This window comes from Choloepus didactylus, chromosome 1 (genome assembly GCF_015220235.1).
Source record: "Choloepus didactylus isolate mChoDid1 chromosome 1, mChoDid1.pri, whole genome shotgun sequence".
Lineage (NCBI taxonomy): Eukaryota > Metazoa > Chordata > Mammalia > Pilosa > Megalonychidae > Choloepus > Choloepus didactylus.
In genome coordinates, this window is record NC_051307.1 from 109,905,445 (window position 1) to 109,932,023 (window position 26,579).

The following is a 26,579-nucleotide window of genomic DNA, read 5'->3' on the forward strand; positions in this document are numbered from 1 at the left end:
TAGAAAATGATTTTAGTATTTTCAATCCAATGAATTTTAGGCAATAAATGAAAAAGAAATTAAAATGTCTCTTAAAATCAAAAAACTATTTGAAATTTCACATTTTCACACCATTTTCTTACGATATACTGTCTCTGAATTGCAGAATCTTTAGATCCACAAATAAAATAAATGACAGTTCCATTATAAAACAAAAATTTAAAGCAATAAGGACAACTTGTTTCACAAATTTAGAGTTTAAAAAGGATAAAATAATGTGTGAATGTATTCCAAAAGGTACAAAATGGCATGTAAAAATAAAATTACTTTAATATAAAAGAGAATTGTAAAGATGAAATTCACTAATGTGGTATTTCCTTTAAAATTTGCAATTAAAATATCCTAAATAATGGGCTTAATTATAATAGCTTTTGATGGGGATAGCTTGTGATATTACCATACTGTATTTAATTTTTATTTATACATTTGATATTGTACTTTAATCTACAAAAGGAAAATTCAAAACTACCAAATATTTATACCAACTTTAAAAGTTCAGGAGAGAAAAATTAATCACCTATGCCAACATGTGCCTCTTGTATCATGCTTACATCATTAGCACCATCACCAACCGCCAATGTTATAGGTTTCTCAGGTGAGATTTTTATCAGTCTTATGACCTGAAAGACATACAATTAATTAGTTCTTTCTGATACAATTTTAATTTTCTTTTCATTGTGTAAAGTCACTTACATGAAATGACTCTGGAGTAAGAACAGTGGAGGAAAGAAATATCTAATAAAGGAAATACTGGATTTTATATTAGACTACAGTCTGCACTGGAGTTCATTTTTTGAGGAAAGCCGCCAATAAGTTTTTAGAAATGTCTTTCAGAAATGTAACACAACAGAATATTATCTTTGGACTTTATGATGGGGAGCAAGAATCTTTTAAACATAGCTTACTTTTTAAAAAAGCTTAATAACAACTGTTTGAAAAATTACACTTAATTGAACTTTGTCAGGCAAAATTTTTGATCTTTCTCAAGAAATTCTTCTTTTCATTTGATACAGAGGAAAAGTAACTGTTTTCTCTCATAATAAACAAATTAAAAAAATTTTTTAACAAGTAATCAAGATTCAATTCAACAGAAGAAGAAGAAAGGTTTCTTTGGAATTCTTGAATGTATTTTTATAAACTAGGGTTTTGGAGTCAGTAGATTTGGGCTCAAATCATAATTATGTAACTTACCAAAATATTTAACCTTTCTAAATTTATTTTCCTCATTTGGAAACTGGGGATAATTATACCTGCCTTAGACAGTTCTTTGTTGTTCAAATTTAGATCATGGAAACAAGATGGTTAACATAGTGATCCTAGTACAGGGTAAGAGTTTAACAAATGGCAACCATTTTTATCAAAATTATGTGAGAATATTTTCTTCATGCTTCTATTACATTAATAATAAGCAAAGCACTATGAATTTTAGAAGTCAAACTGTTAGGATTTAACCATATGTTCCAAGAGTAATAAGACAGTAGTTTGTACATGTGAATTAATTTTCATTCTACGGTATTTTATGAATGATTACAGAAGGGATGACTAGGTAAGTTCTAAGTTCACAATTATTTGTCTTCAAAAGATAAGCATCTCTTATGAAAAGCAGCAAGTCAGGCTGCAATGCTAGCTAATTAGGTCACAATGAATTTGTACTTCCAATTCTCAAATTTATGATTTACTGAACACTGTCTCAGGTGTATCATAAAACACATTTAGTGCCAACATCTTAAGGCAAACAGAAAAACTACAACTTCTTTTTCTGGGAAGAAAATAGGGAGCTTTTTTTTTTTTTTAATCAGATTTTCAAGGTCTGTGATTTAAAAAAGGGCTATGAGTAACTACTGCCTATCTTTTAGAGATGCCAGAAGGACTTTTATTTTAGTTATTTCTAAATATTGACAAAAGCAATGACAAATAGACATTTCTTGGATATATAAGACTGGTTCTTGTATGTGAATGTATCTCAAAAAATTAAAAAAAAAAAGAAGACTGGTTCTTGTATTTGTTCACATAATGCCATGCTTGTTGAATTAAATTAAAAATATCTAAATATATTTTGTTTATATCACATGCCATCTTATATTATAATACAGATAACTCATGAACAGGTTATGGGAGAAAATTTTCACATTGAGCAAACATAAACTTTTTCATTTTGTCAACTCAGTAGGTCAAAATAATCTGATTTAGTAGCAAAATACCAAGATCCAGTTTCCAGAGTGGTAATCTTATGAAAACAGTTTGAAAATCCTCTCCTCAGACCATAAATCTTCAGGTAGAGATCCTTAAATACTTTTTCTGTAGAGTACATTTACACTTCTACAGGACCAACTGTTAAGCATTTTAGATATCCAGATCTTTCCATCTTTTAAAAAATTTCCTTCCCACTCATGAAATAAGATTGCAAGGATCAGAAGAGTTGCTTTTACATTAAACACTACTAAATTCATGTAGACTAACATATACAAGGGAAATAATATTTGCTATTTACTATTTACTATATTTGCTATTTAATATTTACTATTTGCTATTTACTATTATTATATAATATTTGCTATTTACATATTTACTATCTGATAGTAAACAGAGGAGAGTTTCAGCTCTTGGTTAGAGGAAGAAATCAGAGCCTAGAAATGGTTTCTTTTCAGTTCTCTTTCAGAAACCTTCGATACAGTTTTTTTCTAGAGTTGAAATGAAATATAAAACTTGATATAAATTGGGACTGTGTGATCACTAGCCACAATATCCTTTCAGCTTCCATCTATACCTTTAGGCTACATGGAACAGGAACCTCAATTGGTAGGGTTCTACATTGTTTTTTTAAAGTTGTATTGGGTCAGAGAGCAAAGCATTAAAAATCTAGTATGATATGCCATGTGTGGTTTGTATGTCACTTCCTTTACATATTTATTCATTTCTCTCAAAGAACCTAGGCATTAGCTCTGTTTGGTCTCCAGTTTTAGTTTCCATAGACAGGGATTCATGAATTGTAATACAGGCACTGTAAGAAAATTTCATGAAGCCCCCAAAATTTTGTATTTAATTTATTAGACCTATATGTAAAACAATCAGTGTTTAGATGTGCATTTCAAGCAGTATTTGTAAAGGATACAACCTAAAATCTCAAATTCCAGCATTGTAGTTGCAAAAATTGTTTAGGTTTTCACTTGGAGCTTAGCTGAAATTTAAATATTTCCTGCATTTAGTTCATGTTGTAAGTTAATTGGCTTCTCAACTTTTTCCTAAATTTCTATTTATCACTTGGTAGCCATTTAAAACAAAGATACAGAATAATCATTTCATGAGAATGTAAGAATAAGCAGAGATCAACAGAGAAACCGGAAGGTGCAGATGGACCGTAGTCTATTAGGCTCTCTCACTAGCTAAGTAAATTGTGTAAATTAGTATCAGAGTTCAAATATGTATCTCAGTCAAGCACAAACTGCTACCGATCACAAACTTCCTAGTCATCATGAATAGTTAAAACTATAAAAATTACAAAGGTTTAAAACACATGGTGGATTTATAATATGAGAAGTGACTGCCTTCCAGTAAGTCACATACTGTACACCATCAAATGAAACTAGGCAAGTCATTAACTTTAAAAAACATTTTTTAATCTAAACATCTTTATGAGAATTTTTTAAACACATACATACTTTTGCTTTCTGCAATGGTGCCATGCGACAGCACAGTACAGCTGAGCAATTTCTGCAAACTTCCATAAATAGTTTTTCATGCTCCCTGAGTGCAAGAGATAGGCTGGTCCCGTCCACAACCAGCCCATGCTGAATCACATGATCCTCTGTAATTCTAAAAGAGAAAAGAATTATATCCTCTGTAAAATACTTTGCAGCCCATTATTTACAGTCATATACTAACAAAAGATTCTTGCTGAATGATGTACCATTTACCTACAGAATTTACTGTTTCAAAACTGATATGTCAGGGAACAAAGTCAGTCATTTACCTGAAAGTTAAGATTAAGCAGAACTGAGAGTCACTGATGAGTAAAATAGATGATATTGAACTAAGCCTCAGAGACTTCAATACAATTGAATGTTGATATTCAATTTTACAATGAATTGATATATAGATATAGTAACTGTATTTTCTAAACTGTGATGAATTGTAATAGAGAGGCTGATAGAAGATATTCTCCCAAACTGTGAGTATGAAGAGTCTTTTAAAAATAGAAACATTATTAGTTATGCATTTAGCAGATCCTCCTAATTAAGAAAAATTAAATTAAGTCAAGAATGTTCAAGAAAATCAATGAGGCTAGATTCACCATATGTGTAAGTAGGGAGGAAAAGAATGAAGGAATCAGTACTGTTTCTTGAGATTAACCCTTAAATGGACTGTAGTGCCAGATATTATGGTGGAATAAGGATAACAGCTTCCTTGTGGGCAGATGCTAACACAAGTGCCACTCAAAGTGTGGTCAGACTACTGGCAGGCAACTTCTTTTTGTTGACAGGAAAAGATAAGGAGCTTGCACAATATGTTAATCAACTACATCACTAAGCACACTATTTTGTTCAACTGCCCTCACCCGTTACCTCCTCTTTGATAATAAGACTTTCTTAGTGAAGGAAGCAGTGCGTAGATTTACACTCTGGTGCAAGCTCGTTTATGTTGCTTCAGGCCAGCACTAGGGGTAGCACTGTGCAACACAACACCACAAGGAAAATACTACAGGGATCACAGTATAGCAGACTCTGTTCCTCAGAAATATCCCCCCATATATAAATGAAAAGTGAGAAGACTATTAAATGAGCCACAAGCTACAAAAGCTAAACATATATTAATATATTTTAGTCTTGTAAGACAAAAAATATTTTATAAGTTAAAATGACATCTTTCATAGTATACCTGATCATTATTGTGTTGCACTGCAGTAAGTAGTAAGCAATTCACTTTTGGATCATAAAAGAAAATTTTTAAAATGTATTTTATTTTTTTCTCTTCTTTATTATTTCTTCAATATGTAAAACCAGCACCTACTGTTTTTCTTCCCCAAAGGCCAAACCTGATTTGGCAACCTGTGTTACCTCAACATCTCCAGCCTGTCCTAAGCACTGCCTGAGCAGCATGCCTTAGAAGAAGCAGAAGCCAAGTCTGAGACAGATCAGATCAGCTTTCCTAGGAAAACTTCCCAAAGCATATTACATTGGGCCTTCCTCTGGAAAGCTTCATAGATCAGCACTAAGATCTCAAAACCCATGCGATAATATTCTGAAAATATGGAAAAGCACCCCACAGTACTGGCACATCATAGGTAGCATCTGCTCGTCTCTGCAGTCTCTCTCCATATCCTCCCTCATCTACCCTATTCTCTGGACATACTTAATTACTATCAACCCCTTGAATGAGCCTGTCTCAGCTCTCAGAATTTGCTTACACTACCCTTTTGCTTCTTGGTGTCACTCTCTGCCCAGCTAACATTTCATCTCTCGGGAGTTACCACAATTACCAGTCCTTCCACAGAGCATTCCAAGTTAAACTTCCCTCTTTTGTCCTCTCAGTTTAGTTTTCTGTTCTTACCTCAATTACAATTCAGTTGTGAAAGGTCTAGGACAATGTATGTATTTCTGTTTTCCCTACACTCTGTTTCTTGAGAGTAAACAATATATCTTACATGCCTCTGTGTTTCAAATGTTTAGATAGGAGACAATCAATACATGTATGTGAAGGAATGGATACATAAACTAAAGTTTTCAAAGGTATGGCATTCCTTGCTCCACTTAGGACTTTAAAAATAGATACTTTCAGAAAGTCTATGAATCAAAATCCTATTGACTTATATAGTCATCTCTGAATACATATTCCATCTAAAAGATATTTTATCTCTAAAATATATATGCTTCATATAGCAAGCCTAAAATCTACTTTAAGGTATAGTCTTCATTTTATAATACAGCTTTTACACAAAAATGGAAATGAACAATAACCAAGATTTTTACATATTTATTAAAAGTGCATATATAGAAAACCGAAAGAAAACATGTGAAAACACAAATAATAATCTTTATCTGGTGGTATTATGGGCATTTATTACTTTTATAATCAGGAAAATATTTCAGAAGGCATATGTAAAATAAATGATTCTAAGCACTTAATTTCTATCTTGACATCATGGTACTTAAACATTTAAGCAGCCACAATGGTGTTGATAATGCTCCCAAACTATAGTATAATTATCTAGGCCAATCACCTTTTTGCACTCAAGCAAAGAGCATTCTGACGTTTGTACTGCCTCAAAATGAGCAATGAATGTACAATGACAACTCAGGAGTTACCTTTTCATGTTTGTTTTTCTGGGTTAGTATCACAAGACTTCAAATCATAGGTACCTGTAGGAAACCTACAATGCCTATCAACAACCCTGATGCTTACACTGAAGCACTCCTTTGTTTATTGTGAACCATGAGACAATGTTAAAAGAGGGCACCCAAATAAAGTTGCTCTGCCTGTAAAGCAGACATTTTAGAAGAGAATGAATTTAGAGAATAAATACGTACAAAATAACCTTTGAACAGTAAAATGCAGTTTAATTTCCCAACTTGGTGCTATGAAAGGGCCAGAAAGTAAATATTTTAATTTTAGGCTTTATGGGCCAAGAGGCAAAATTGAGGATATTATGTAGGTACTTACATAATGAGAAAACAAATTTCAACAAACTTTTTATTGACTAAATAAAAAATATAATTGTAATAACGGAGTATAATTTTTTTGTAGTAGAGGTCCACTAATGAGAAGAATGGAATTCTTTTCTGGGGGGCAGGGAATAACATTTGGTTAACTGGGGTTCCAAGTTAATGTTCCTTATAAAAATCGATTATAAATGTTTATCTGTTAATGCTGATCTGTAATGAGATAGTACATACTTCACCTTTGAAAATGTCTTTTTAAACAAGTACTACAGCTAAAGTGTCACTGAGTATTAATACAATGCTTGCCATTTAATTCAATACAAAATAATCCCAACTCCACTGTGCCTTAAAAGTGTGATTTTCAAAGACCACTTTTCTTTTATTGTTTTGACATGAGGGGAATGCAATGGTAGCAAAATGTCACAATATGACAATGCACATGGCACTTGATACAATATTGAGTTACAACTGTCACTGTGATTTTAGTGCACCAAGCAGCAGTGTGAAGGGGTGGGAATGTTTCATGAGCTCTCTGTTGCCACTACTCAATTGTTACTGTAATGCAAAAGCAGCCATAAACAATACCTAAACAAATGAATGTTCATTTCTTTACAGACGCTGAAATTTGAATTACTGTAATTTTTACATATCACAAAAATATGACTCTCATTTGGATTCTTTTTAACCATTAAAAATAGCTCACGGGCTGTACAAAAATACGCAGTGGGCAGATCTGGCCTACAGGCCCTAGTTTGTGACCCCTGAACTGCATGATCCAGACACCTACATTCTTACCTTCTGGCAAGCTGCCTCAACTGCTCAGCACATTCACTGTCTGATTTCTGGTTTATAAGTTCAAGGATGTTCATGGTTCTGTGGAAATGTCCACATGATAGACTCACACTAATAGCTGTTTCATGTTTATCTCCAGTAAGTACCCATACTTTGATACCAGCCATTCTCAATGCTTCAATTGTTTCTCGAACTTTATCTTGTAGTCTGAAGACAGAATAAACAGTATCAGTAATAGAGAATACTTTTTGTCTGTATTTTAAGAATAAAGCATATAGTATACATAAGGTAAATTTTGGATTCCCTGACCTAGAAATGCTGTTGAATAGAAATATAACTGAAATTTTCTCCCAGTAAGGAAGAAACAAAAATAACCAGATTAATGACAACTGGATAACACAAAATTGATCAGTTAAAATTTACTGTATATTTTAAGAGTATGTCCTCAAAGTTGGTTTTTATAGAAATAAACTATATGGTCTTAATAAAATATTTTATTAGAAAGTTTTAAATTTCAAATTTGAAGATTTTTCTCTTTTTTTTTGACAAGAAATCCTCTCATCAATAGGACTGTCAAAAATCAGACAAAGAATGGTAAAGGATTATATAACCTTAGATAATCCTCAGAAATTTTATGAGGACAACTGAAAAAGTAAATGAAAACCTAGATTAAAAAAAAAAGCAAACACTCTTAGATATAGGGGGTAGAGGATAACATAACTACAGGCTTAATTTGAAGAATTCAATTTAATTCACAGAATTCAAGAGGCTATAAAACAGACTTTGAGACAAATGCTGGGAACAATGACAAGGAATTTATTTGTTTGACATCATGGTCTTCAAATTTATTTCATCACCTTAAGAACTAAACAGTGCTTGATTTAACTTTGGTTGTCCTATGTAAGTCTTATCTCTGACTTTGCATTATGATGGGACGAGATGGCAGAGGTGTTTTTTTGTTTTAATTCTTCCTGATTTCTAGTATTTCCTAGTTTTTCTGTATTTGGAGTTTGTAAAGTATAGTAGTGGTTGATTCTGAATTCTTTTTTTAATCTAAGCTAGCATAATCATTATCCTGTTTAATATTTAGAAATTTAGAGGTAGAATACTAAGTACTCAACACATGTTCAGTATTTTAAAGTAAAAACAGGTGGACCTTAAATGAAAAATAGGGTGGAATGGGGGGGGGGGATGATTTGGTTGTTCTTTTTTTACTTTTATTTTTTATTCTTTTTCTTTCTGGTGTAAGGAAAATGTTCAAAAATAGATTGGAATGATGAATGCACAACTATATGATGGTACTATGAAGAGCTGATTGTACACCATGGATGACTGTATGCTATGTGACTATATCTCAATAAAACTGAATTTAATTACTAAAACACACACACACACACACACACACACACACACACACACACAAAACCAAACAGGTAGACTTGGAGAACCAAATAAATTCATCTCTCTGAGATCATTTGTATTCCTTTTTAACAATTATTTATTCCAACATTCCCTAGAAGTCTTTTCATAAAGGTCTAATGTATTCACAGGCTGTTCTCTTACCAGTAAATGCAAAGTAATTACCTTGTCTGTTTTACCGTGGTCTGTAGTTCTTCGAACTTACCTTTTCATATCTATTGCCTTGAGTCAATTTTGGGGGATTTTTAAGAATTTGATGCATTTAAATATACTGTTCAAATAAATTGTCTGAATTTTATGTATGTGTATCCATGTACCTGAAGCTGGTTATATTCAAATCATTAAAGTGTTATGACTTGGGGGGTGGTGGGGTGGTGGAGAGGAATTCCTCAGGAATTCATAGGCTAACAGAGGAGAAAGTCCTTAAACAAATAATTATAATATAGTGCCACAAGGACAACAATAGAATTAACAATAAAACAAAGAGACTTCATAAAGGAGAGAAGTTGCAATCCTGTGAGGGGTCAGGAAAGTTCTTAATGGGGTGGGGGGTAATATATGAGCTGTACTTTATGAATAGGTATTCACGGATGGATAAGGAAGGGAAGAATTATCCAGGTAGAAGGCACCACCTTGCCAGGAACAAAGACAAAACAGGATAGTTTTAACTATAGCTAATGTTCAGAGAACCACAGACAGATTGCTATTGTTGAAGCACAGAGTGGAAGGGGAGAGTGGTGAGAGGTGAAGCTGGTGCTATATAATTAAAGTCTTTGTATGGCACACTAAGTAGTATTTGAAAAATTCAAGCCTATAGACAAAACTGTAGATTGTTTCACTTCATCTATTTCAAGTATCTGGCTAGAACAAAAATGGTTAAACTGAATGGAAAGAATTAAGGCTTAACACTCTATTTTGGTTTTAAGTATATTAAATTATTACAGGGTGCTAAGAAATAGAATTTACATCAAATATTAGAAACACTTGGATAAAAAAATACTTACGAGAAAAAAATGTTATCTCCTATTTATATGACATTTACCTGTCTTCTACTGCTGTAGCTCCAAGTAATATCATGTCTTTCTCTATGAACTGGAAGACATCTACCAGTTTCTCTTCCCGTTGCTGCAAGGCTGTCCTGGCTTCAAATAGGCGCCTGTCTATTTCTTCATATTCTTTAGATGTAAATTGTCTATAGGCTATGCACAGAGTTCTTAGCCCTTTCTAAAACAAATAAAATAATTAAATACAAAAATTAGATAACTGATGGGAACTCAAGAAGTCACTGAAATAAACTGAAGACCCCAGTGCCAAAAATCAATCATTTAAAAAAAATACTACCTTCTAGTAGATAAGAAATAATGACATAACAAACAATATTCCATAGTAGCACATTTGATTATTTCTTCATTTCATATCCACTACCTCCAGTTTGCTCCACATTACCACAATAAAAAGCAGCATGATACAGTGGATAGCATTTGGTCTTGGCTTTTTTGAACCTTAGTTTCCTCATATATGTAATGGAAAATGCTACTACCCATTTCACATAGCAATAATGAGAACTGAATGGGATAGCATAAATAATTTTATCTGCAAAATGCCCCCCCAAGTGCTCAATAAATGTGTTTGCTTCTTTTTATCATCCCTGACCTCTTTGTACATAAAGCAATCTTACAGAATCGAATTCTAATTTTGTTTTCTGTTACGTAGCTGCTCCTCTATTAACTGTATGCCTCTTTAGGTCTGGGACCTATATCTGATTCATTTTTATATATAGCAGGTGCTCAAATAAATCTTTGTTGAATAAATTACATATATATTTTTAAAATAGGTACATGTTAAGAAGTTAGTCCTCAAGTACTTCTCTTATAATTGCAATTCCTCACTTAATAGACTGCATTTCTTTAATTCTAAAACATACTTTTTTTCACATTTTAACATCTCTGAAACTGAGATATGTATTACATTCAGTGGTATATCACAGTTCTGAATAAAGGCATGCTATTATTCTAACAAGAATAATGTCACAGGTGATATTCCGGAACTAAACACTGATCCTGATAAGTTATTTCCTTCTTTTCATTAATATAAATAATTTCAACCCACCTCCCTACCCCATGCTGTAACATACATAACTCATGTAAGACTCACAATAAGTGCTTTTTTTTTTATTTCATTTTGAAATAAATTCAAAGTTATTGGACCCGTTGCAAAAACAATACTAACCCCATACAAAGAATTCCATCATACCCTGACCCCCCTCCCCCAATAGCTCAATCCACCAACCTTAACATGTTGTCACATCGCTATTTCTTTCCCTCTCTATCATCCATCATCTATTGCTCTGTCTTCTGAACATATGAGAGCGAGCTGCACACATCTCTGAACATACACTATAATTCACGTATACACTTCCCATGAACAAGAACATTCTTTTATGCAATCCCATTAAGCGCAGCTAAGAAGTACAACAGGTTCAACAATGATACAAAGCTTACATTCTATATTTCCTTTATCTTATGTCTCAACTGTGTCCCTTGGAGCCACCTGTCCTCTATCCTCTAATTCCATCCAAGTTCATCCTTGGCATTCAATCATCTATTTAGGCTTTTTTTTTTTTTTTTTTTTTTTAAGTTGTGGGAACCTATATACAGCCTAAATCTTTCCATTCCACCCCCTCCCTAGCCTTCCATTAGTGGGATTAATCGCCTTTAGAATGTTGTAATGCTCTTTCCCACCATCCATTACTAGAAATTTCCCTTCACCTCAAACAGCAACTCCACCCTCATTTCTTAACTCCCCATTGCCCCTTCCCCCATTTCTCTTAACCCGAACTCTACAATTCATCTCTATGGTTACATTCTCTGATAAGTTTCTTTGTGTTTGCTGTGGGAGTTAAAATTAACCTCTTAAATCCATATCAATCTTGTTTTTCTTTGATACCACCTCCACTTCAATAGGACATATGAACTATGTTCCTATACTCTGCCATTCCCCTACCTTTATATAGTTGTCTAAAATTACATATTTTACTTTGAGTTCAAAACCACTGATCTGTCATTAGGGTTTGTGTAATTTATATCATGTAGGAAGGAAATAGTGGAGTTACAGTTAGAAAATTATTGACTTCTATTTGTATTCCACTGTGGCCGGAGAAAGTGCCCTGAGTATATTCAATTTTTTTTTTTTTTTTTTTTTTTTTAATTTCTTGAGGCTTGTTTTATGTCCCAGCTTATGGTCCCTTCTGGAGAAAGATCCGTGATCACTAGAGAAAAATGAGTGTCCTGGTGCTTTGGGATGTAAGGTACTATATATTTCTGTTAAAATTCTCTATATCTCTTTCTTCTTTCTGTTGTTTCTCTGTCGGTAGGGTTCCCTTTAGAATCTAAAGTAGGGCAGGTCTTTTATTGGCAAAGTCTCTCAGCATTTGTTTGTCTGTGAAAAATTTAAGCTCTCCCTCAAATTTGAAGGAGAGTTTTGCTGGATAAAGTATTCTTGGTTGGACATTTTTCTCTTAGTATTTTAAATATGTCATGCCACTGCCTTCTCATCTCCATGGTGGCCACTGAGTAGTCACAACTTAGTCTTATGTTGTTTCCTTTGTATGTGGTGAATTGCTGTTCTCTTGCTGCTTTCAGAACTTGCTCCTTCTCTTCAGTATTTGAGAGTCTGATCAGAATATGTCTCGGAGTGGGTTTATTTGGATTTATTCTATTTGGAGTTTGCTGGGCATTTATGCTTTGTGTATTTATATTGTGTAGAAGGTTGGGGAAGTATTCCCCAACAATTTCTTTGAATACTCTTTCTAGACCTTTACCCTTCTCTTCCCCTTCTGGGAAACCAATGAGCCTTAAGTTTGGACATTTTATTTTATCTATCGTTTCCCTGAGATCCATTTCGATTTTTTTGATTTTTTTCTCCATTCTTTCTTTTGTCCTTTCATTTTCTGTTCTGTGGACTTCTAGGACACTGAGATGTTGTTCAGCTTTCTCTAGTCTTGTATTGTGATTATCCAGAGTCTTTTTAATTTGGCCAAAAGTTTCTTTTATTTCCATAAGATCTTCTATTTTTTTATTTAGCCTTGCAATGTCTTCTTTATGCTCTTCTAGGGTCTTCTTTATGTAGCTTATATCCTGGGCCATGGTCTTCTTGATGTCCTTTAAATCCTTTGCCATGCTTTCGTTCCTCGATTGTGTTTCTTTAATTAATTCTGCGAGGAACTTTGTTTCTTCAGATAACTTGATTTGTGTGTTTGGAGTTGGATTCTCCATATCATCTGGTTTTATCATATGCATTGAGATTTTCTGTTGTTTTTGGCCTCTTGGCATTTGCTCTGCTTGACAGGATTCTTTCAATTTGTAAAAAAAACCTATCTAATTTTTCAGAAACACTGTTTGGTGACATACGCTTTCTCTAACTAACCAGCAGATGGCGTCTGTGAGTCACGTACACCTCTCAAGTCAGTTCTCCACTTGTCCCCGCTGTGAGTGGGGAAATGATTCTTGTGGGGTCCAGCCAGAGAACTCAGCCTGGGTGTGTTGCTGGAGCTGTCTGCCCTGAATGCAGGGCGCTTGTACGGGTGGTCAGGGAGGAAGGACAGCTTCAATATTCAAATCCCCCTGGTTCCCGGAGATTCAAGGCCGCTGCAAGAGACCAAGCCTTCATTTCATTTCAGCCCCAGCCCCTGCCCCTCTCTCTCGATGTCACACAAACCAGCAGACTTGGTGTAGTGTCTCTGGGATCTCCAAGCAGGTCCCCCTGCCCAGCTGTGCTCCTCCAGGACCACTGCTGAGAAAATGCCGCGCTACTTCATCAGTGCGCGCCATCCCTCAAGGGAAGCCCTGGCCGAGCAGGCTTGCTTTCAACCTTATGCAAAAATGGCCAAACGGGGCATCTCCACACCCTCCTCCTCACACAGTTCCTCCTTCCCAGCTCCGGGACAACTGGCGGGGCTCTGGGCTGTGGGCACGGCCCCAGGCAGGGGTTTATCCAGCCCTCCCGGGAGCGAGCTGCTAGCCGTGGGGATTCTTTCGGCTTCTGGCTCTCCGCTCCATTCCCCCGGCCCCAGGGATATCTGCAGCGGGCTTTCTTCCAGGCCAGTCACTGAGAGGCCGGCCCAGCCCCCTCTTGCTGTGTTTTACTGCATGTTTCCCACGATCGCACCTGCAGCTGCTTCTGGGTTTTCCCCTTTTTAATCTTTTTTTTTTCCCCAGACGCCAAAACCTGGCTTCCCCGGATCGCCGCGTGGCTACGGGACTTCCAGCCAACTTACTCACTCGTTTCAGAATGCAGACTCCCAGTTTCACCAAGTATACAGCCCCTGGGAACTAGGAGATCTCATCCAGCTGGCACATTGCTGTAACCAGTATTCTGGGTCACTCTCTGGTCCTTATCTAGTGTTTTCCACGGAGGTGTTCCTTAGACCTGTCTCACCTAGCTGCCATCTTGTTTTCTCACAATAAGTGCTTTAAACTGTCACAAAGCCCTCGTAATCTGAGTTATGGGACACATATTATCATAACTCTCAAATTCTGATGTGTTCTTAAAAAGCTGCTCAAAATAATTATGGGCATTGAATTGTAGAATACTGGAGCCTAGAAAGGATCATAAAGATGATCTCATTGGTGTTTTTAAAACTGTTACATGGAAAGCCAGAGAGTTGTACAATGGTGCTTCTGGGATTGTCAGGAGAGGTAGCCCCAGATTTTACTCTCCTGTTTTAACTTTTACAAATTCACTTTTATCTATTTCATAAGATACTTTTAAGCAAAGAGGACCATAATTTCCTGAGGGTTCATGATATGATAAAATTAACCATTCAAATAAAGACCATTATCAAGCAAATAATACTTTCTTGATCTATTGAATGAGTTTAAATTATATCATTATACTTTCACTGGTGAATTGGAATGACAAAAAACTTAGGAATATACATTTGATCATCTAATTTTATTGGACTCAAGTTTTTCTTATGGCATTAATCTCTTAATGTTGGTATCTAATTAGTATAGAAAGGCTTATAAAAGTTTCTTTTTTTTGCTATACTTTTTCTCAGAAAAACCCAATAACAAATGTTCTAATAACAGAACTTGGACAATGTAAACTTTATAATACTTTATGACACTCTAGATTTCTAAATACTGGCATTCTCTGATTTACAAATGTCACACACCTACAGTAACAGTTTCCCTTGAATATCAGTAAGGAACCATTAGAGTTTATTCACATATGAAATCATTCAATCATTGTACAACAAATATTTACTGTCAACCATTTGCCAGCACTGTTCTTGGAGAACAATGTCCTTCTCATGGATGTTACAGTGTGATAGAGGAATTATATCTTAAACAATTAGGAAACAAATAATGGGAGAAAAGAAATCCTAAGTAAAAGAGGCAGTTGAGCAGATAGAAGTATGAAACAGACATTTACAGAATGAAAAATGAAAGAACATGGGCCCCTAAGATGGTGAGAGAGCTACTTTATAATTTTCCTGTTCCCATGAATTGTGGTACTTTGTTCTTGTAAGAGTCTCCTATATTTTTAAATTTATTAATAAGAGAGAGATATAATTCACATATCATAAAAAACACCCTTTTATAGAGTAACATTCAGTAGTTTTTAATGCATTCACAGAGTTCTGCAACCATCATTGCTATCTAATTCCAGGACATTTTCATCACCCCAAAAAGAAATCCTGTAGCCATTAACAGTCATTCTCTTTCCCCCATCCCCGCAGCCCTTGGCAACACCTAATCTGCTTTCTGTCTCTATGAAATAGGCTAATATGGATGCCTTATATAAAAGGATTACGTGGCCTTTTGTGTCTGGCTTTTTTCCCTCAGCATAGTGTTTTCACGGTTCTTCCATGTTATAGCATATATCAGTACTTCATTCTTTTTTATGGCCAAATATTATTATAAGGATATACCACATTTTATATATACATCAGCTGATGGACATTTAGGGTGTTTCCATTTTTTGGCTATTAGGAATAATAGTGCCATGAACACTCATGTAAAACTTTTTGTGTGGACATATGTTTTCAGTTCTCTTGGCTACATACCCAGGAGTGGAAATGCTGGGTCACACGGTAACTCTGTGTTTAACTTTTTGAGGAACTGCTAAACTACTTTCCCAAAGTTGCTGCACAATTTTATAATCCCACCAGAAATGTAAGGGAGTTTCAGTTTCTCTATATTCTAGTGATTCCTCCATATTCTTTTAATAAATTCCTCCTTTCTATGTAGTAATTTGAGTGGTCCTTGCAACCAGACTGTAATAGGTTTGAAGAAAAGACAGATTTTAGCAGGTTAAGTCAATTTTACACAAAGAATGTGGAGTTAACACATAATATAACAGAACTGCAGAATTTCTGTAATGTTTAATAGACTAGTAATGAAAAAATAAAACCCAAACTCTATCACAAGTATATCTTTTACAGTTTTTAAAAACATAGAAATCTGCACTCACCAAAGCAAATTCATCTACATGAATTCTGGTTTTTTCTATTTCTCCACCTATACAATTAGGAAGAATTGATGATTCGGCTCCTTTAGTAAATAAAAACTTCTCACCTAAAAAGAAAAATTAGTTATCAAGTTCTTAATATTAGAACAACAAAAATTAATGAAAATTTAGATTGGTTACCTGAAGGTGCCTGAACAATTACACTCATTCTCCTACGATCTGAATCAAATTCCAGAATATGAAGCAGTTTGTACCTATAGTAAAGAAAACAAGAACAGATAAAAACTTTACTTTTTGAATAATATTAAGTAAATATTTGAAAAGAATCCCTATAAAAGATAAAATCATAATTTAGAACAAGAAATTAATCTCAACTACATTTTCAAGATGATGGGTTATGAGTTATTAATAACAACACAAGATAGAAATAGAAGGAACTGACATTTATTGAGAATAAACCAAATGTCATGTACTTGACATATCTTATGTCATAATACCCATAACAACCTAGGCAGGTAGGCCTTATCTCATTTTACAAATGAGGACTATTAAACTAACAAAGATTAAGTACTTTGCCTAAAATCAAATAAGCTTGTTAGTGGCAGAAAAAGGACTGGAATCCTTTCCCTGCCCACTGTTTTTTCCACTAAAATAGATATTTTACTCTCAATCTTTTTTCCTGCCCTAACATACTTGAAAAATGTAACACCCTTCTATTAGTAACAGAAAATCATTATATTAGTGATTCTGAACCTGGGATGGGGTATGAGCTAGAGTCTCCTACATGAAAAACAGTCAAGGGATGCACACTATTTAGTTTAGAAAAGCAAAACTGGAACTGAGATGTGATCAGAATTGATGCAACTGTAAAAAGTATGAGTATAATAAGCAAGGTCTAATTTATCAAAAAGTGGAAATATCAGAAAGAGACACTTGTTCTTACACTTGAAAGATAAAATCACAGGAAATAAAAGGATTTCTTTATTCAGTGAGTAGAAACCTAGGAAACTCATTACCCTAGGAGTGTGTAAAAATGAACATATTAAATAAATTCAAGAACCATTTAACTAAACCACAGATTAAAACTTCACAGCAGAATACTGTTATTACTGTGATAAGACACAATGTGATACTGACTTCATTCTAGAGCACGTATCAGTAAACATTTTTTGTAAAGGGCCAGATAGTAAGTATCTTAGGATTTGCAGGCCACATACAGTCTCTGCTGCATATTATTATTATTATTTTTTTTAACTATCCTTTAAAAATGTAATATAGCTTGTGGGCTGTACTAAAACAGGCAATGGGTCACATCTGGCCTGTGGGTCATACTTTACTGACTATATATAAATAAATCATAGATACTTAACATATGGAAAATTACAATATATGAAAAAAATATTACCGTTCCAATTTTCCAAGTGTTTTAACTTCCATGGTTTCTTCAGAACTGCCAATAAATTCAATGCCAATTCTAGGGATTAAAAGGAGTAAAATGCAAGATTTAAGGAATGACATTTCATTTTTTACAATGTTTTACTATAACTTAGCTGGAATAAAAACACTTAGAAGTTTAAAATGAATTTAAAGTATTTCTTTTGAATGTAGAATTACTTTTAAGAACTTGAAGGAATAGAGTAGATCTAGAACAACAACTACTCTCCATGTTTGTTAATGAAATATTTCAAAAACTGCTGCACTCAAGTATTTCTCACAGACTGTATTACTCAGCTTTCATGGTAACCAGTATTTTTAAAAAGAAATACTGACAACAAAATTAATGACCCACTTCAAATTCCCAATTAAAATTAAGTTCAAAATGCACTGCTACCTTTATGAGTTTATGAATTTTGTTTTGTCTAAAATGATGGATTTATGTTTGAAAATTGAAAATGATGATTTTCTAATAATTTTAACATTTCATTAAAAGGTATTTTTCTGAAGAGTTGGAAATTAGATTAAACTACCTTGCAGCAGCTTCCACTAGAGCCTTTTCATCCGGTGAGGATGCGTAGTATTCCAACCGGGAGGGTGAGAGGCTGGACTGCCAGGGACCATCACCAATGCCATCAGTCTGAACACTGCTAATCTGTACTGTGTGACAGAGACTGACTGCTCTAAAGAAGAGATCATGTTCTTTAACCTGTAGAAACATAATTAATATTCATGATAAAAATACCATTCCAAAATAACGCAAGAAAACAGAAACAGAATTATAAAAGATGCCAATATATACAGTTAACAATTTGGCAATCTAAACTTTAGAAAAAGAATGCTACAACCTTGAATTGTCTGAATAATAGCTGGTTAGCTTCTCCCCAGAAAAAGTAAAATGTCAATTTATTTATGACCCTTCAACAAATAAGCATCTTTTGGGGAGGCATAACCAATTGCAAACAAAAAAGAACACTCTTGTGGAAGAATGGAAGGCTCAAAAATTATTAAATAAATTTAAGTTCTATTTCTCAGCAAAGTCTTCTTCACTTCAAGACACTAAGGGCCTTCTTTACCTCAATTAGTTCCATTTAAATACCCAGAAAACTAAGACAAGATAACCTAGCCTGTGACTGCAAATTATCAGGATTACATTTTGTAACATTGAATCAAAGGCTAAACATATAAAATGTATATTCCTTGCCCCCTTGATACTTAAACTTTTTTTCCCACAACCCACAAACTATCAAGGTGAATTATTTTAAGTGAAAGATGCTACTGAAGTTAAACCCCTAATTTATTAATTTAAAAATTGCTTACTAGTCCAGCTTCGTTTTCAGGGCTGGGTCTAAAAGAGGAACTGGATGTAAAATGAGATAAGCTGTTAGGGGATAAACTATTAAGATAAGGTAAGTTTCCTTCTGAAGAGTCTGGTGTTGGTCCTTCAGGCACAAGTCTACCATTGACTTCTTGGTATTTTATGCCATTAACTGAACATTCCCGAAACTGCATCTCATTTTCTGTCAGGGTACCGGTTTTATCTGTAAATACATACTCTACCTAAAAAGACAGGAAACAAAAGAAAGAAACCTTTGTTTTCAGGGTGCTATGTTGAAGGAAAAACCTTGTACTCTGTCTGCTGAAGGCAAATTTACCTACTAATATTAATATACTGATGTTGAGATTCTTATAATCCAAAACAAAGATGCCAAGGAAATGAAATAATAGCATAACAAAAAATATTTTAAATCTGCACACATTCTGAAGTTTGTGGTATCTTTAGATGCATGTTCATCCATCTCTAGAGTTGACTATGAATGTGGTATTAGTACTTCTTTTCTATCTCCCAGAGAAGGCTATTTTTAGATGGTATGATTAAAAAATTATCCTTGAATAACCTAGAATGTGAAAGGGTATCTGGGCCAGGAGAAAGGATATAGAACTGGGAACAAGAACACAAAATGACAGCAACACAAGACATAAGAGGCAGGAAACTGCCTAGAATAGAGGAAATTGAAACTGAGGACAGGAAACAGTGAAAAGGAAAAATGCTTAAAAGGAAGAAAATATTTTTATAGTAGGTAAGATGCATGATTTTCTTATTAGTCTTTGCAACTGAATCTAGAAAATTAATTCTAAATGAAGGTAGGTCTACACTGGGAAGGATTTAACAGTCAAGTCTTGATATAACCAGGATTATGGTGAGGATTTGATGAATACAATGATCATTTGAGAAAGAAGTCATTTAAAAAGGGAGGTAAAAGAAAACTTCAGACTAATATCCCTCATGAATACAGATGCAAAGCAAATACAACATATAAAAGCGATCATACAACATGATCATGTGGGACTTATCCCAGGAATGCAAGATTGGTTTAACACACAAAAATCAATCAATACACCAAACTAAGGCAGGGTTAGAATTAGGGCTGTGACTAGCTGTTGAGCAAAGGGCAAGAAAGATATCTCTGAGAAGAACAGCAATTAACAGCACCTGGGGGGCAACTGACACTGCCTGAGAGAGTCATCTAAGCCACAAAAGAGGGAAAAGGGGAGGGTAGTAAAAGAGTTAATAAAAAGTACAAAAGGAACAAAAATCTATAAAAGAAATTGCCCCACACTGCCACGGCCTCTCGCCTTCCATCTCTTTCCTTGCAAAAGTGCCCATGTGTTTCTCTCACATGTGTTCTTCATAAACTTTCTACCTGCTTTCTCAACCTGTGCTGTGCCCTTGAGGTCTTTCTTGTGGCATGGCCAAGAAACTAGATCCAAATCCAGTAACAATATTAACAGAACAAAGGACAGACACCATATTCATTTCAGTAGATGGCGAAAAAGGATTTGACAAAATCCAGTACCTTTTTAAAAAGCAGTTTTAATCATATACCATATAATCCATCCAATGTGTACAATCAATGGCTCTCACCCCATACTCTTTTATGATAAAACACTCAACAGGAACTTCCTGAATGTGATACAAGGTATCTGTGAGAAACCCACAACTAATATCATACTTAATTGATTCCAAAAGGAATAAGGCAAGGATGTTGGCTCTTAACACTTCTATTCTATTATAGCCAGGGCAATTAGGCACAAAAAAGAAATTAAAAAAATAAAGGATCCAGATTGGAAAGGAAAATATGATATGATGATATGATATTTACAGATGATATGATCTTATATAGAAAATCCTAAGGAATCTACTAAAAAAAAAAACTATCAGAATTAATAAACTAGTTCAGCAGGGCTACAGTATACAAGACCAATATTCAAAAAGGAAGGTAGAGTTAAAGTTGGAAAAAAATGTTTTTGACCAAGAAGTAGAGATAAATGCAGTTATATAACTGTACTTCAAGGTACATATTCTTGGGAATAGTAAAAATACATATGGTACCTCAGACATAGGAGTTATGTCAAGTAAAACAGTAATAAAAGCCAATAATTATATAGCACTTCAACTATATTCCAAGCACTGCTCTAAGAATTTTAACTCATTTAATCATCTCAACCACTCCATGAGCTAGGTACTAATATTATGCATATTTTAGAGAAGAGAAAACTAAGGAACAGTGGGGTTAAGTAACTTACTCAAAGTCATACAGCTGGTAAATGGAGGAACTGGAAATAAAAGATAAAATACTTGGTCTTTGTTTGCTTTGTGATATTAAAGGTTGTCCATTGTTTATATCGAATGCTGAATTATAATTTAAAGGTGGCTACTGAAAGATGCTATTTACCCACACAATAGCAATTTTTAGATTAAGAAGAATACTGAGAGACAAGGTATACAGAAAATATTGTGATATACAAGCATGCCTTGGACATATTGCGAGTTCAATTCCAGACTACTTCAATTTAGTGAATACTGCAATACAGTAAATTACATGAATTTTTTTGTTTCCCAGTGCATATAAAAGTTATGTTTACACTATACTGTAGTCTATTAAGCATGCAATAGCATTATATCTAAAAAAAACACAACAATGTACATACCTTAGTTAAGAAATTTTTATTGCTAAAAAATGCTAACCATCATCTGAGTCTGCAGCAGGTAATAATCTTTTTGCTGGTGGAGGGTCTTGCCATGATGTGGATGGCAGCTGACTGATCAGGGTGGTGGTTGCTGAAGGTTGGGGTGACTGTGGCAATTTCTTAAAATAAGACAACAATGAAGTTTGCCACATCAATTAACTCGTTCTTTTATGAAAGATTTCTTTGTAGCATGCATGGCTGTTTGATAGCATTTTTCCACAATTTCTTTCAAAATTGGAGTCAATCCTCTCAAACCCTGCTGCTGCTTTATCAACTTAGTTTACGTAATATTTAAATCTTTTTTGTCACTTCAACTATGTTCACAGCATCCTCACCAGTAGATTCCATCTCAAGAAACCACTTTCTTTGCTTAACTATAAGAAGTCACTCCTCATTCATTCAAGTTTTATCATGAGATTGTAACAATTCAGTTTATCTTCAGGCTTCACCTCTAATTCTAGTTTTCTTGCTATTTCCACATCTGCAGTGAATTGCTCCACTGAAGTCTTGAACCCCTCAAAGTCATCCTTGAGGGTGGGAATCAATTTCTTCCAAACTCCTTTAAATATTGATATTTTGACCTCCTCCCATGAATCATAAATGTTTTTAAAGGCATCTAGAATGGTAAATCCTTTCCAGAAGGTTTTCAATTTACTTTGCCCAGATCCATCAGAGGAATCACTATCTATGGCAGCTATAGTCTTATGAAAGTATTTTTTAAATAGTAAGACTTGAAAATTGAAATGACTCCTTGATCTATGGGCTGCAGAATGGATGCTGTGATAACAGCATGAAAACAACACTAATCTTTTCTTTTCTTTTTCTTTTTTTTTTATCTGTGTCCAGTGGACCCTTTTTATTTTTTTAAGTATTTTTACAAATAATTTACAGAAGTAAGAATAAAGAAATGGTGAAAAACAATTTTGAAAATTTAGTAAAATTTTAGATATAACAAACTCAAATTTTTAGCTCATATTTTCCTAGTTTTGAAAGTTATATAATAAATAAAATGGGCAGTGTTCTTTGAATGCAACTAAATGCTCATCAGTTGTCATAACATTTATCTGGGATATATATGTTGATTCTGCATTTCAGGTACATCTCCAGTTTATAACTTATAATTATTTCTGGTTTTTCTTACTCTTGCATTGTCTACTAAAAACTTCAACAGTTTATAATTTTGTTACAGAACAGCCATCTTCTTTGTTCCATAATTGCAAAAATTTTTAATTTTTTGATTTGTAAACAACATTTAGATCAATCCAATAATTTTTTTTTTCAATTTTTTAACTTTGTTTATAAAAAAATTAAAAACAAACAGGCAAACAACAACCAATAAAACCCCACAACATTTCAAACAAAGCAATGGATTAAGGAAAACAAATAACCTAAAATAACTACTTTGCTTCCAATATGTTCCTACCATACCCCAAGAAAATTAATAAACCATGTCCAAACAGAGGAGTAAGAAAAACAAATAATCTAAAATAACTACATTGCTTCCAACATGTTCCTACCATACCCCAAGAAAATTAACAACCCCTAAGAAAACAAACGAATAAGAGAAAAAAAAAAACCTAAAATAACTCTATTGCTTCCAACATGATCTTACTATATCCAAGAAAGTTTACAAACCATAATCATTCCTGAGCATTCCCATAACATTGAGATTACCCTCCACAGTTTATCTGTTCTTATTAGATTATCATTCCCCCTCCACTAATTGGTATCTCTAGGTCCCCTACATTCTACAGTATAAAACATTGTACATTTTTCACAGAATTCATATTAGTGGTAACATACAATATCTCTCTTTTTGTGCCTGCCTTATTTTGCTCAGCATTATGTCTTTTTTTTTATCTTCATTTTATTGAGATATATTCATATACCACGCAGTCATACAAAACAAATCGTACTTTCGATTGTTCACAGTACCATTACATAGTTGTACATTCATCACCCAAATCAATCCCTGACACCTTCATTAGCACACACACAAGAATAACAAGAATAATAATTAGAGTTGAAAAGAGCAATTGAAGTAAAAAAGAACACTGGGTACCTTTGTCTGTTTGTTTCCTTCCCCTATTTTTCTACTCATCCATCCATAAACTAGACAAAGTGGAGTGTGGTCCTTATGGCTTTCCCAATCCCCTTGTCACCCCTCATAAGCTACATTTTTATACAACTGTCTTCGAGATTCATGGGTTCTGGGTTGTAGTTTGATAGTTTCAGGTATCCACCACCAGCTACCCCAATTCTATAGAACCTAAAAAGGGTTGTCTAAAGTGTGCGTAAGAGTGCCCACCAAAGAGACCTCTCGGCTCCTTTTGGATTCTCTCTGCCACTGAAGCTTATTTCATTTCCTTTCACATCCCCCTTTTGGTCAAGAAGATGTTCTCCGTCCCACGATGCCAGGTCTACATTCCTCCCCGGGAGTCATATTCCACGTTGCCAGGGAGATTCACTCCCCTGGGTGTCTGATCCCACGTAGGGGGGAGGGCAGTGATTTCACCTTTCAAGTTGGCTTAGCTAGAGAGACAGGGCCACATCTGAGCAACAAAGAGGCATTCGGGAGGAGGCTCTTAGGCACAACCACAGGGAGGCCTAGCCTCTCCTTTGCAGCAACCGTCTTCCCAAGGGTAAAACCTGTGGTAGAGGGCTCAACCCATCAAACCACCAGTCCCCTATGTCTGTGGTCATGTTAGCAACCATGGAGGTGGGGTAGGCGAATACCCCTGCATTCTCCACAGGCTCCTCAAGGGAGCACTACATCTTTTTTTTTTTTCCTTGTTTTTCTTTCTTTTTTTTTTTTTAACTTTCCCTTCTTTTTTAAGTCAACTGTATGAAAAAAAAAGTTAAAAAGAAAACAAACATACAATAAAAGAACATTTCAAAGAGACCATAACAAGGGAGTAAGAAAAAGACAACTAACCTAAGATAACTGCTTAACTTCCAACATGTTCCTACTTTACCCCAAGAAAGTTACCTAATATAGCAACATTTCTGTGAACTTGCTCCTACTATATCCATCAGAAATTAACAGACCATAGTCTTTCCTGGGCATCCCCAGAACGTTAAATAGCTTATCTGTTCTTCTTGGATTATTGTTCCCCCCTTCCTTAATTGCTCTCTATTGCTAGTTCCCCTACATTCTACATTATAAACCATTTGTTTTACATTTTTCAAAGTTCACATTAGTGGTAGCATATAATATTTCTCTTTTTGTGCCTGGCTTATTTCGCTCAGCATTATGTCTTCAAGGTTCATCCATGTTGTCATATGTTTCACGAGATCGTTCCTTCTTACTGCCGTGTAGTATTCCATCGTGTGTATATACCACATTTTATTTATCCACTCATCTGTTGAAGGACATTTGGGTTGTTTCCATCTTTTGGCAATTGTGAATAATGCTACTATGAACATTGGCGTGCAGATATCTGTTCGTGTCACTGCTTTCCGATCTTCTGGGTATATACCGAGAAGTGCAATCGCTGGATCGAATGGTAACTCTATATCTAGTTTTCTAAGGAACTGCCAGACTGACTTCCAGAGTGGCTGAACCATTATACAGTCCCACCAACAGTGAATAAGAGTTCCAATTTCTCCACATCCCCTCCAGCATTTGTAGTTTCCTGTTTGTTTAATGGCAGCCATTCTAACCGGTGTTAGATGGTATCTCATTGTGGTCTTAATTTGCATCTCTCTAATAGCTAGTGAAGCTGAACATTTTTTCATGTGTTTCTTGGCCATTTGTATTTCCTCTTCAGAGAGCTGTCTTTTCATATCTTTTGCCCATTTTATAATTGGGCCGACTGTACTATTGTCATTGAGTTGTAGGATTTCTTTATATATGCAAGATATTAGTCTTTTGTCAGATACATGGTTTCCAAAAATTTTTTCCCATTGAGTTGGCTGCCTCTTTACCTTTTTGAGAAATTCCTTTGAGGTGCAGAAACTTCTAAGCTTGAGGAGTTCCCATTTATCTATTTTCTCTTTTGTTGCTTGTGCTTTGGGTGTAAAGTCTAGAAAGTGGCTGCCTAATACAAGGTCTTGAAGATGTTTTCCTACATTATCTTCTAGGAGTTTTATGGTACTTTCTTTTATATTGAGATCTTTGGTCCATTTTGAGTTAATTTTTGTGTAGGGGGTGAGGTAGGGGTCCTCTTTCATTCTTTTGGATATGGATATCCAACTCTCCCAGCCCCATTTGTTGAAAAGACCATTATGACTCAGTTCGGTGACTTTGGGGGCCTTATCAAAGATCAGTCGGCCATAGATCTGAGGGTCTGTCTCCGAATTCTCAATTCGATTCCATTGATCTATATGTCTATCTTTGTGCCAGTACCATGCTGTTTTGGCAACTGTGGCTTTATAATAAGCTTCAGAGTCAGGGAGTGTAAGTCCTCCCACTTCGTTTTTCTTTTTTAGAGTGTCTTTAGCAATTCGAGACATCTTCCCTTTCCAAATAAATTTGATAACTAGCTTTTCCAAGTCTGCAAAGTAGGTTGTTGGAATTTTGATTGGGATTGCATTGAATCTGTAGATGAGTTTGGGTAGAATTGACATCTTAATGACATTTAGTCTTCCTATCCATGAACATGGAATATTTTTCCATCTTTTAAGGTCCCCTTCTATTTCTTTGAGTAGAGTTATGTAGTTTTCTTTGTATAGGTCTTTTACATCTTTGGTTAAGTTTATTCCTAGGTACCTGATTTTTTTAGTTGCTATTGA

At 34.6% G+C, this 26,579-nt stretch overlaps 1 protein-coding gene across 5 annotated transcripts in view; it reads right to left on the reverse strand.

Annotated features, from left to right (window-relative positions):
• ATP11B (ATPase phospholipid transporting 11B (putative)) overlaps positions 1-26,579 on the reverse strand; it is a 165,966-nt gene that overhangs the window by 41,112 nt on the left and 98,275 nt on the right. For all 5 annotated transcript variants that reach the window (XM_037839789.1, XM_037839793.1, XM_037839800.1 and 2 more), the window contains 9 exons: positions 19,134-19,373; positions 18,347-18,522; positions 17,785-17,853; positions 16,560-16,633; positions 16,383-16,486; positions 9,949-10,130; positions 7,491-7,694; positions 3,699-3,852; positions 557-659 (listed from right to left, as the gene is read on the reverse strand). In XM_037839789.1, the coding sequence (XP_037695717.1) occupies positions 557-659; positions 3,699-3,852; positions 7,491-7,694; positions 9,949-10,130; positions 16,383-16,486; positions 16,560-16,633; positions 17,785-17,853; positions 18,347-18,522; positions 19,134-19,373 (1,306 nt within the window). The remainder of the gene's footprint in view (positions 1-556; positions 660-3,698; positions 3,853-7,490; positions 7,695-9,948; positions 10,131-16,382; positions 16,487-16,559; positions 16,634-17,784; positions 17,854-18,346; positions 18,523-19,133; positions 19,374-26,579) is intronic.